This window comes from Triticum urartu, chromosome 4A (genome assembly GCF_056163025.1).
Source record: "Triticum urartu cultivar PI428250 chromosome 4A, HENAU_Tu73, whole genome shotgun sequence".
Lineage (NCBI taxonomy): Eukaryota > Viridiplantae > Streptophyta > Magnoliopsida > Poales > Poaceae > Triticum > Triticum urartu.
Window position 1 is genome coordinate 172,038,027 of NC_141876.1, and position 13,510 is coordinate 172,051,536.

General features: G+C 48.4%; 1 protein-coding gene across 1 annotated transcript; it reads left to right on the forward strand.

Moving 5' to 3' along the window:
- The first annotated feature begins 1,344 nt into the window (after window positions 1-1,344).
- LOC125551337 (pentatricopeptide repeat-containing protein At1g09190) lies at window positions 1,345-7,350 on the forward strand. The gene is made up of 2 exons (XM_048714526.2): window positions 1,345-3,112; window positions 6,661-7,350. The coding sequence occupies exon 1, from the start codon at window positions 1,409-1,411 to the stop codon at window positions 2,990-2,992; it is 1,584 nt and encodes a 527-aa protein (XP_048570483.2). The 5' UTR covers window positions 1,345-1,408; the 3' UTR covers window positions 2,993-3,112; window positions 6,661-7,350.
- Window positions 7,351-13,510: the final 6,160 nt, after the last annotated feature.

Genomic DNA, 13,510 nt, shown 5'->3' on the forward strand with positions numbered 1-13,510 from the left:
GGGCCTGCCTTTTTAGTCCCGGGAATCGAGCCAGTCGTCCACTGTTCAAAGGAAGGAACAGGGGCCGTCCTCGTCATGGTGGGCCGGTGTGTGGCCTCTAAGCTAGAGGGCTGGGAGGCCGAAAAGAAGTTCTGGGCAATATTACCCCAATGTTTGCAATTTTTGAATTTGATCCGATTGGTGCGGTTCGGTCTGAAGTGCCGAGAGAGAGGCAACGAACGCAGTATGGGGCAGGAGTAGTTTTCGGTTGCATGGCCTGTTGACGTGAGTTGACGTGATTGCTGGGGGCGTGAGACATGGAATTAAACTGAGTAGTAACTCCATGTGCGTGATTAGGGCGACCGTTACGTCCCACAATATGAGCAGAGTTTGAATTATCCATAATCGGACGACGATTCGGACTAGTTGCAGAAGCTATCTGATGATCATGGAAAATAGCAAGTGTGGTAAGTGCTTGAGCATAGGGTTTCCTAGGGTGTTTGTGGAAGATGTGAGTCCATTGATCTTCTTTCTCTTTGAGGTAAAGATCTAGTTCATAACTGGAATTGGGGCCACCACTTCCCCAAAGAAGGAAATTGAGATTGAATTCAGGAACCGAGATGTTACCTCCTTTGATGATAGAATATCCAACCTCTTTGGAGGAGATCGAAAACTTGAACGACCAGTTGAGTAGCTATTGCACTCGATAGAGTGAAGCCCTGCCTCCAAAACATGAGAGGAGAATTGTACCCACCGCTTCTTCCGTGAGCCGGATCTTGGATCTGGTGAACTCCACCACCAGTAGGAATTCCTCTTGGCCTTCTTCATCTGTGAAGTTGGTACGGACACCCCACTTATTCCAGATCTCTTCTTCAAAAACTTGGCATTGGTCGAACTTAAGGTTGGCAAGAGACATGGTGTGGACGTTGATCACTGACCGGAGAGGGTGGTCGTGCAATTTCTTGGTGGCCGGAGTGGCCACCGGCACGAGCGGAGCGGAGCGGGGTGCAAATCAGGATAGAACTATACCCTACTTGATGCGGGTCCACAACCTCACAACCTTCCACGCGATATGATAGCAATCGTCAAAGATTGCAGTCCCTAGACCTACAAATTGTTCTCCTTCATTCATCGTACTGATGAACTATTATCTGAATTAACAGTAATCTAGTTGCAACCGATTGTTTGTGCTAGGCAAAAGCCATATTTCAATGCAGTAGCTTCAGCAGATAGCACACCCTAACAAAAGTCAATTTTTCAATTCCCTGCATTTTCTAATCCTGCATGCAAGCTTGTGCGACGTACAGGCCAAATATGGGAGTTGGCCGAAGAGCCTGCCTGATTTAGCTTGCGCGCACGGCCCATTTCATATCACCCCGCGCATTCTCAAATCCAATCGAAGCCATTCTCATAAAAAACAAACCAAAAGATGCAACCGAAGCCGAATTGTCTCGCGCTCTTGCCGATGCCGTCCACCGCCGCCGCCGGCGAGCCCTCCCCGTCGTTGCCCCACGCCGTGACCACCCCCGACGGGTGGCACCCCCGCACAGCGGAGCGCCGCCTGCTCCATCTCCTGCATCACTCCTCCCGCGCCCGGCGACGCCCGCTCGAGCTCCTCGCCTTCGCCGTCCGCCATTGCCTGCATTCCTCCCCGTCCTCCCCGCACCACCACTTCCTGGCCGCGCTCCTCCTCCTCTCCTCCCCTCCGCCGCCGGCTCTCTCTCTCCTGAGCCTCCTCCCTCCTGAACCACCGCCTCCCCTCGCACTCCTCAACGCCGCCCTCAAGTCGCTGTCCGCCCCCTCTCCGCCCCTCGCGTTCCGCCTCCTATCCTCCCTTCGCTGCCTTCATGCCCCCGATCGCCTGTCCTTTCTCCCGCTGCTCGGGTCCACCTCCTCGTTGCCGCTCCTCTCAGCCCTCCATGGCCTCCTCCTCCGCCTCGGCTTCCTCTCCCACCACGCCATCTCCCTCGGGCTCCTCGGGCCCTATCCTCTGCCCCACGCACGAATCCTGTTCGACGAAATGCCCCAGCAGAGAAAGTGCACCATCGCCTACAACACAATCATCACTGCTTATGTGAAAGCCAAGGATATTTTCACCGCACGCCATCTGTTTGATGAAATGCAGCGGTTCAAGCGCTCCAGGAGAAGCATGGTTTCCTGGAATGCTATGATCGCAGGGTGTACTTGGTGTGGGAGGGACGACATGGCAGTGCGGTATTTCCAAGACATGGTGAGGGAGGGCAAGGTGGCGCCAGATGATGGGACCCTTGCCGTGGTGCTGCCTGCTTGTGGGAGGACGGGGAATGCTGCTGCCGGGAGGTGGGCGCACGAGTATGCATGCAAGATGGGTATCTTAGACAGCTCGGTGCATGTTGCTAATGCGGTGGTAGATATGTATTGCAAGTGTGGCGATGTGAGCAGCGCAAGAGAGGTGTTCGAAGGGATGCAACAGCGGACTGTGGTGAGCTGGAACACAATGATCTCTGGATTTTCATTGAATGGGCAAGGGATTAAGGGGATTGAGCTGTTCCGGCAGATGGTGAGGCCCGGAGGGGAGCCTAATTCAGTGACTTTCCTGGGGGTGCTTGGTTGCTGTGCCCATGCCGGGGCAGTAGATACTGGGCAGGTGATCTTCCAGATTATGCAGTCAGAGCATGGGATTGAGCCGGGAATTGAACATTATGGATGTATGGTAGATTTACTTGGAAGGTCCGGCCTTCTCGAAGAGGCACATGCGCTGATTCAAGGGATGCCAATGAGCCCTAATTCTGCAATATGGGGATCACTTCTAAGCGCCTGCCGTGCCCATGCTGGGCTCGGCATTGCCGAGGTGGCTCTCAAAGAGCTTATTAGTCTGGAACCTTGGAATTCAGGGAACTATATGCTGTTGGCCAATCTTTATGCAGAAACACAACGTTGGGAGGAGGCAGGTGATGTGAGGAAACTGATGAGGAGGATGAGTGTGCAAAAGGCACCAGGGCAGAGCCTAATTGAAGAACCAAGTTCAAGTTGACAAATGCATGCTCGCATTGTGAGTTAACTCTGGAAATACTCCTACAACAGAGAGGGGAAAACTGCAAAGTGGACCATGCATTGACCAATCTTATCAAGAGATCACATAGTGGTATTACAGGTAATCACTTCAACTGTCTTCTTGTTTTCCGTGTTTCTTCAACATTTAAGATAGCTTTGCTCACTATTATTTCATATAGACTTATACCCAATATGGAATTCGTTTTTATGGTCAGTTCAAGAGCAATTTAGGCACTAGACACCTGATTTCATTCGATACATATGTGTTATTCATGTCCTGCTGTGAATAAATGTCCTGCTAAAAATTGGAGATCCTACATTGCTGACAAGAATGAAGAAATGTGAGTAATGCCTCCTGTCCTGGAGACTGGTTCACCATAGTTATTCTATATTTGAAATAGTATACATGTAGTTTGCAATTATCAGCGGTGATAATGATGGGTAGTAGTAGTATATCTATTTAAATTTATATTCTGAACATTTTGTAAGGTGAAATCACCCTTTTCATGGGGCATATTCTGATTACTTTTACCAAATGTTATATTAAGCCATGTATCAATATTTTTTTTGAATAGACACAGTGTATATTGGTTTCTTTTGTTTATTTAAGTGTTACTGCTTTTCAAAGTGTCTAACTAGCCTATATAATAGATTAGCCATCCTTAGAGCAACTCCAACCAGGCGACCCATTTCGTCCGCCCACGTCCGTTTGGGTCGCTGCGGACAAAAACGATGGCCCAACGCGCCGATCCATTCCCATAATCCGTCCGCTTCGCGTCCGCGCGGACCCATTTCTGCCCCAAATTTGCGCCTGAAATGCGTCGGTGCAGACGCGAAGCGGATGCGCCGCGCGTCCCCTCGGTGTCCGCCGCGGCCCCACATGGCGGCCGGCCAACAACCCAAGCGGTCATAATTAACGCGGCCACCTACCGACGGCCCGCTTGGCAGTGTGTGGAAGGGCCGCGTGCCCTTCCTGTTTAATGGACGCGTGCGGCGGGTCCGGCCTCATCCACTCCCCTCGTCCACATCTGGCCACGTTTGCTCCCTCGCTGGCGGTCAGAAAACCCTAGCTAGCCAGCCAGCCCCAAACCCTAGCAAAGCCATGGGCATCTTCAGCGGGAAGGGAGGGAGGAAGCGGAGGTTCAGCGCCGGAGCAAGCTCTTCCCGCGGGCTCCTTCCTCCACCGCCGCCGGCTAGATGCGGCACGCCACCGCGGGAGCGAGAGAGGCTATACATCCCAGTCCACCAGGCGCGGTGACACTCGGAGTACCGCCAGCCCCTGCTGTATCCAGATGTGAACTTGCCGCATAGCTGGCATCTGGACCCGCAGCGCATCACCATCCCGGCGGCGCTGCGGTCCGCGCGAGCGGACGCAGAAGAGGTTTCCTGGCGGCGCAAGCTCCTTACGCCGGAGCAGCGCGCCATGCGTGCCTACGCGCCAGACTCTCCCAACTGGGAGCGCTGGTTTGCACTAGAGCATGAGGAGGAGTGCCGCTTCGGCGCCCACATCGACCACGACGTTCCGCCGCAGCCCTTGTGGGTAAAGCCGGAGGAAGAGCAGTCGGAGGCGGAGTACCAAGCCGCCCTCAAGGAGGCCCTGCAGCACGCGCTGGAGACGAGCCGGCTCGAGGAGGACGCCCATTGGGATGGGCTAGAGCAAGCGATTGCTTTGTCCGCGGTGGGGGACTCCATCCACGCACCCCTGTTCGTGCCGCCACCGCCGCCGCCCCTCGTCGAGCCCAAGGCTGAGCCGGAGCCGGAGCGCGAGCCAACGCCACGCGGAAGCGGTCACCGCCGCCCCCCACTTGGCCCGAGGAGTCCTATTCATGGACCGGCCAGCTCCACGAGTGGGTGAGCGCGCCTCCCTCCTACTTCGCCTTCACGCCGGAAGAGGAGGCGGCCCACCTTGAGCGCTGGAAGGCGCATTGGATCGCGAAGGAGGGGGCCGACGCCGAGCAGCATCTGCGCCACGAGGAGGAGCGCGCCCGCCTTGCCACAGTGCCGCCACTGCAGCAGACGCCAAAGGAGGTTGTCCTGGTGGCCTATCAAGCCACGTTCGGTTGGGCTGGGCCGCCTTCCGTCTTCATCGACCTCACCGGCGACGACAACGACGGCAAAGGCAAGGCGGTCTACTAGGGCAGCGTGCAGGCGTTTATTCGAGTTTTTTTTAATTTGTAGTCATGTTTAAGTGGATTTTGGCCGGCGTTTGACAGGTCATTTATGTATAATTGTGCTTAATTAAGTCAGTGCCGGTCAAGTTGGCAAAAATGGGTATGCCTCCGGTTGGGTCGGCGCGTTGAAGTTGCTCTTACAGCATTTATTTGAGCGCGCAAAAGGCTCTGGCAAGTAACTAGAGAGAGAGGGGGGCTACACTATTGTGGCATGCAGAAGGAAATCTGACGCCGTTAGCACGTTCAGAATGGCAAACGCAACGAAACAAACTTTTACACGCAGACCTGTATGCATATCGGGCCCAGCACCAACGTTGGCACTTTCCTTTTGTGGGCTCCTCTAACAGGGACAACTCGAAATGATAATTTTAAGTTCCCAATAAAAGTAAAAAAGAAATCAAGAGATGCTGCCTAGAACCATGGGAAATTTCCGGTATCGGGCCTTGTGTCTTTTGTCCTGCCTTCTCTTTTCTCTGCCCCTTGAAATTTGTAGCTCCACTGATCTTAAAAACTGCAAAAAGGCTGTGGAAGAGAGGGGAGGAGCAATTGTTGATCTTTCCCTTTCCTTCCAAAGCTCTTTTTACATCCAGCTGTACATTTCTATGCATTGTGTTGCTAAACCTGAACCTCATATGATTGAGTTGGGTACATTTGTTTATGCATGGCATCGATGTTGCTGACATGTGGATCTATGTCTCTAGAACCCTTAAGTTGAAATCCCATTGAAATGTGTTCCCTTGAGGTAGAATCTATTATACTTAGATCTATAAAGATTAAAATAAACCATTCAAATCCACGAGGAATGCCACGAGAGGGTAACAACATTGATCACCTTTTTTGCTGGGTATGCTGGTTACTTTTCTTTCAAACGTTACGTCGTTGCAGGTCCTCGCCCTTCAGAAAAATGGAACTATGATTCATACTCACTATTAAGACCTCGGGGCTGAAAAAAAGTAAACAGAAAACCACCCCTTAAACTCATTTGCTCAACATTCTTTCCACAGCAACTAGAAAAGTGGCTTTGTCTAAAGGAAGGGCAAAGTCAACAGGCCAATCCCAGTTTCTTTTGGAAAATACTGAGTGAAGTAGTTTGGTGTTTGCTTTTGTTTGTAGAAAATGTCACATAACTTCTGACACTACTTTTTTACCTCTTATTAAAGGGGTGAACAAAAAGTATAATGCCAAGATAAATGATACATCCAAAAACTTGCTTGTATAAATACTTGAGTATCTTATGACAGATGTAAACGCATCTTGTCTACTTGACATTGGGTGCTCATCTCCTTGACCATATGTCTGTACACTGGGTATGCAACTACAACTGCATAGTTATTGTCTTATTGAAAATGTTCCACACTAGTATTTTATATCTTCCTAGTTGCCAACTGCATATACTCTTGCTTGTACAATCACATCCACATGCGTACAACCCACCTTTGGATTCTCTCTAATCCGCTCGCATTTTGATGTGTTTCAGGTCCCTACAAATGCTAAGGGGCGCACTGCGAGCATTTATTTCTATGTACATTGTTCTAACTTAGTACTGTACCCATGAAGCCCTCCACCAACTTGCTGCTTCTTACTCCCAGTGACAGTATATGCTCCCTCGTGTTGCCACGGAGGGGAAGGGACCACCACATACACAGCCCTCCCTCCATGTCTGGGGATCGACGCCGGCGGTTGTGTGGTGCAGGCCGGCGGCGACACCGGAGGCGGGCGAGGCAAGACACCCGTTGACCTACCTCTTCTCAGTGCAAGTGGAGTGGTCCTGGGGAGCAGGGTATCCTCTAGGCGATATGGCTGTTAGATTGCAGTCACGAAGGATCCAGCGGGAGGAGATATGCACTCCTAAACCGGTGCCGCGTCGAATTCTTAATTTGTCACGGGAATCATTAGATCGATAAGATATGAACGACCATGCAGTAGTAGTGCAAGTACTGTATAAATTATGAGCCTAGAAAAAAGCAATCGAAGATTAAAATGCTACAAAATGTGGCACTGCAATTATAGTACGTAGTACCTACCAGCACAATGCATTCCCAGGTCCTTTTGGTGTCTTGACAATCTTTGTTGATCTCAGCACAGCTTTCTCCGTGCAAAGATTATCCATAAAGGTGTCGAAAAGTTTTGCGCGTTTCCTATATTAGTGTGGCTCCAATGATAAGCATTTTGCAGGTTTGTGCCAAGCAAGCCAGCAGCTGCGTGCGATTTCGGCAAATACCTACAGAACACGGAGGAGAAGTTGGTTAGCAGGTACTACCTGGGACCAGATTAACCATTCAAAGGTGCTATCAGTATCAGGAGATGCCTCCATCATTGCGGGTCGAAGCATGCATGCAAATGTTGCTGCTTGTTTCCACTCAAAGCTTAGTGGAAGTCACTGTCCTCCAAATGCCGAAATCTAAGGTCAGTGGAAGCCACTGTCCTCCAAATGTCGAAATCTTTAAGGGCAGCTCCAACGCACGACCCAAAATGATGAAGTTCGTTTTGCCGGATTTTATTCGTTTGAGGTGGCAATGAAACTGTATCCGCACGGATATACGGATGCGCCAGCCGTGCGCCCAACATGTGACCGCATTTCGATCGCCGAAAGTCATTTATATTAAAATCAAGCATAGCGAATAGTTCAAATCAAACATAGCAAATAGTTCCACATCTGAAATAGTCTTACAACGCAATTGAAATAAAAACAATATCAAATAGTCTTACAACCCAATCGAAATTTGTTTGCATGAAAAGAGATTAAACCGACAGATCTACTGGTTGCCAATGTAAGTCCATATGTGCTCAACCAAGTCATCCTGAAGCCGCACATGAGTATGCCAATCACGCATTTCATGATGGAATTGGACAAACTGTTGAAAGGTTGCAGGAGGTAGCTGCTCAGGCTCAACATTTTCACCCTGGAAATCAAACCATTGGTCGCAGATGCTATCACCACGTTCATCCTCCACGATCATGTTGTGCATGACCACACAAGAAGTCATCTCCTCCCAAAGCTTCTGAGTGCTCCATGTTAATGCAGGGTTTCGAATGATACCCCATCGAGATTGAAGCACACCAAAAGCACGATCCACATCCTTCCTAGCACTCTCCTGCATTTGGGTAAACCTCTATCTCTTTTCTCCTTGCGGATTGGGTACGGTCTTCACAAGAGTTGACCACTGAGGATAGATACCATCAGCTAGGTAATATCCCTTGTCGTAATGGTGGCCATTGATCTCAAAGTTGACCTCTGGGAAGTGGCCTTCTGCAATCCTTGCAAACCCTGGAGGATGCTAAAGCACGTTGATATCATTGTGAGAACCAGCCATGCCGAAGAAATAATGTCATATTCACAGATCTTGTGAAGCAATCGCTTAAAGTATGACAGTGGCACCTTTCACATGCCCCTTGTACTGCCCCTACCAAGAAACTGGACAGTTCTTCCACTTTCAGTGCATACGATCTATATTACCAAGCATTCCCGGAAAGCCCCTATCGACATTGATCGCCAACAACCTCTCTGTAGCAGCAGTAGTTGGCTCTCTCAGGTACTCAGCGCCAAATGCTGCCACCACGGCCTTGCAGAAACTGTACATTGAGAGGAGACATGTGGACTCACTCATACACACATACTCACCCACAAGATCACCAGGAATTCCATATGCAAGCATGCAGGTACCACTCCCTCCCGAATACGATTGAATACATGTCTCGTCATTCGAAATCGGCAATGAAATTGATGTGGTTTGAAGAGTGCGACATTCTCAAAGTAAATGACATAGAGAAGGGTGTGGCATTTCTCCCTATTGTGGTTCAAGGCTGGAGCATGGCCGGGGATTGATCCCTGAACCGCGACCGCTTCCTACTAATGTGGTCATGGATGACCAATGCAGCCACCACAAGCTCTTCATCATCCGAGGACGAATCGTCTGATGATCAAATGAAGTTGTGAAAGAAATACTCATCCCCGCTATCCATTGTACCTTGTGAGCAAAGCATCGAACACCTTGCGGTCGTGGTTGAGACGTGGTTGGAAAGTGCACGTCCAGCTCCCCTCGTAGGCAACAAAGCAAGGTTGGGGTCGGTGGTGGTGGTGGTGCGTGCCCTGCGGCAATGCAACGCTTGCCGGAAGTTGTTGGGGTCAATGGGCGACATCGGCGGCCTTAGCTTCTCTCCCACCGGCAACAAGGAACCACAAACACCGACAAAAAGCTTTCTGGAACACGGGCATGGGGCGGCTATGCCATGGCCTGGTCGTGGTTCGGACGACCTTGGTGGAAGGTGACAACAGCGATGGCGGGGGAGGGGGGGTGGAGGGGGAGGGACGGCAGGGGAAGAGAAATAGGGCATCTGTGCCACCGAAGGGCGGGCCAGGGGAGGACAATGGCACGCGTCCCGACCGTCCGCGCGCATTCGCTTGGCCGCAAATGCGGCCCAAAGTTGGGCCAGGAATGGGTTGAAAGCGGACCGAAAATAGACATTGGTCTATTTGTTCCTGCACATTGGCCCGTCTGTTCTGTCTGTTTACCCCCAAATGGACACGGCCAGACCATTTGGGGCGCGCGTGTTGGAGTTGCCCTAAGGACGTGTTTAGTTGCTTGCATAGACTTTAACGCCCTTGCATGAGTGACCCAGTGCAGCTTGGTTGGAGTGATACACCCTCTGGTTCATATTCCGCAACCAATTTGATTGGCCACAAAGTCTTAGGTTGCATTAGGGTGGCAATTAACCTGTAGTGTTTGGGTGCCTGTGTTTAGGAATTTTGGGTTAGAATGGTGCACGAAGATGTGTTTTGTTTACACATATGGCCATATGTCGTTATCTTGCACACCAATGTGGTGAGCTTACAGGCTACCACTCTAACCGATGCTACCGTTGCATGTTACATACACTCAGAGAATAACTGCAAACAACAATGGTGATGAATTCGCCGAAGATTATGAAGTTCCTCAACCTTGGTTACTCCACGATTACGCTTCTCTTTGCTGACGAACTTGGAACAATACTTTGTCTACTCTTTGGTCTCAAACCCTCTATAGCAGTTCTTATAACTATTCACTTTGACTGCTAGAACCATCCTTGAGTACACCAAATACCACTTCATCTACGTAGACAGAAGAACAATATTTCAACAAGCAAGGCAAACAACACAAAATGACAAGAACATCTGCAACATAAGCATGCATTCATACACCCAAAAGCATCACAAGTTCATCCTACCATGACATCAAAAGGAAGGTGTAATCCTACCACGGCAAGTTCACCATCTGACGGGTTAATATATACCACTTCATCAAAATATACAGGCCATCAATAGTTTTCAAGCCCTAGCTACCACAAAATAAACATCATCATCATGCATGACACGACCTCAGAGACCCTTGCACTACACATAGTAGTGCTTGCTCGGCCAGGTCCTAAGCCATAGCGACATGTACTGCACTTACATCCTAACAAACCCAAGACTTTGAGCCATGTTTTCCAGGGCGGTGGCTAATTAAGAGTGAGCATCAAAGCCTCATTGAACCAAATATTGTCCATGACAGCGCTATAGAGGGAAGAGTGCACATTGTCAATGTATGCTACACTCATGTATTATCCAAAAATGCGTTGATACTTCTCCAATGTATCTATAATTTTTGATTGTTCCATGCTATCATATTATCGATCTTGGATGTTTTATACACACATTCAAGCAATTATATATCATTTTTTGGGACTAACCTATTAACTTAGTGCCTAGTGTCAGTTGCTGTTTTTTGCTTGTTTTTGGTTTCGCAGAATATCAGTACCAAACGAAGTCCGAATGCCATGAAACTTTTTGGAGATTTTTTTCTGGACAAAAGAGACACTAGAAGCTTCGGGAGAAGACCAAATGAGGCACCATTGCAAGTGCATCTAGTGCCCCTTAGTGATTTTGGTGTATTGAAGACTTATAGGTTAAGGACTAATGCGTTTGTGAGTGTACAAAGGTTTATAAGTCTATAAGGAGTTTGATATTTACAGAGAAAGTTGACCCCTAAAAATGAATGTCTTCAACTGAAGACTTTGGATTTCTGAAGACTTTCTGAAGACTTTGAAAGTGAAGAAATTGGTGTGACTGTGAAGACTTGTTATTTATACGAGGAACATGAAGCGTGAAGACTTTTGTTTTCGTAGTTTCACTTTATCTTTCTTGAGTCATAGGAAACACCATACTATTAAAGGGGGTCGAGGTAAAACTAAGGAAAAGTTTCCAAGTGATGCTCATCTCAAAATCCTACACCTACCAATCCCTTCGAGTGAAGCCATTGGAAATCTCATACAGTTCAGTCAATTCTTCAGTGATAGAGATGAAGTTCTTCTGGTCTCTGAGGAATTTGTTCTGACTGAGGGGTTAGGAATTCGCCAGTGTGGATTACCTACAAGTGAGGAACATGATAGCCCTGAGGAATTTGATAGTCAAATTTCCGACCGTTGCTGTGCTACACGCCAGCTGTCCCAAAATATCTACCCACCAATGTTCATATCATTGAAGGGCATTTATGTCTTATCATGTCAGGCTGCTCCCTAGGCTATAAATAGCCGCCCCCTACAACCACTAGCTGGTTGGCTGCTCTGCGAGAAACTAACACTTGTCATTGAGAGCATCCCATCCTCCGAGGACTTTGAGCGAAAATCATCAAGTAAGGAAAAACCCAAAACCCCAAACCAAACACCTACAAACCAAAGTGATTGAGCATCACTGGAGAGATTGTTCCTGTGTGGAACTGACGCTTGTTACCTTTGAGGACTGTGCATCCTCCAGACGGTTAGGCGTCATGGTCTAGAGCATCCAAGAGAAAATTGTGGATCGCCGGGTGACCAAGTTTGTGAAGGTTGGAAGTCACCTGAAGACTTACCACGAGTGATTGGATGAGGTCTATGTGACCATAGTTCAAGGAGAATACGGTGAGGACTGTGTGTCCGGGACTGTGTGTCCTCAGGTTTAAATACCTAGCCGCTCTAACCAGACGTACAACTGTCACAGCAGTTGGAGCTAGTCTGCCAAATCATTGTCTTCACCAAGCTTACTAGTTCTAATTCCTCAACCCCTTCATTTCCTCATTACTATGTTGTGTGCTTGTTCATATCTGTTTGAAGGATTTGACTGAAGACTTTCTCAATTTCCTCAGTTCAATTTCTTTAGTTTGTTTGTCTTCATCCTGTTTTATCCTGTGCTTACGCTTTCTGTACTCAGTATCTTGTTTTCAATTCATCATGATGTCCATGCTTATGTTATGTCATGTGTGCATCTAAGTACTTATTCCACCGCAAGTAGTTCTTCACTCAGGAATTTCCTCACCCTGAAATTCCTCAGTGAAGAATTTACAAAAATCGCCTATTCACCCCCTCTAGTCGACTTAACGCAGTTTCAATTGGTATCAGAGCAAGGTACTCCCTTGTTTTGTGTGATTTTGGTTTAACCGCCTGGAGTTTTAGTTATGTCTACCATGGGAATGAAGACTGTGACATGCCCCATCTTTGATGGTCATGATTATCCCAAGTGGAAGGCCATGATGAAGAAGCGCCTCATGGCGATGAACAACAAACTCTGGACCGTCACTGAGATTGGTCTTACTGACCTATGCAAGATGGCGGAGGCTGATGATATTCGCAAGTACACGCTACTCAACCTCACGACGAAGGACATCATCTGCTCCAGCATGTCACAAAATCAGTTCAGGAACGTTATGCATCTCTGCCATGCGAAGCTCATATGGGACCGACTCTCTAAGGTCTATGAAGGCCATCGATCTCACCATGAACCCTGGTTTGAGGATTTCATGAAATCGCGCAAGGCTATGACTTTCAATCCAGAATCATCATCCTCTGCACCATGCCTTATGGTAAAAGGTGCCAAGGTAATCGTATGCTACTTATCTGAGTCCAGTGATGATGAATCTGGTGATGAATTTGGACCCAGTTATGTCAAACTTGCTTCCCTTGCCACTAAACAACAAAGAGCTTTGGAAAAAGTTCAAAACATGCTAGATGAGAGTAATGATATGTTGGGTGAAGAAATGGATCGTTCTAAAGCTTTGGCTGAAAGTCTTTAGGGACTCCAGTCCAAGTTTGATAACCTTCAGAGTCATCATAACACTCTCTTATCTGATCATGAGAAGCTTTCTTATGAATTTCTTCAAAGAAAGCAAGATCTTGAGCAGTTAAGAGTGAGTTATGAAGATCTTCAGAAGGAGCGTGATTCATTACTTGCTCAACAAATCAGCGCTGCTCAAGAAGAGTTTAATCCTCCATGTTTGAAGTGCATTGAACGTGAATTTGCTAATTCTTCACCTGAATGTTCAACTGCTTCTATTGCT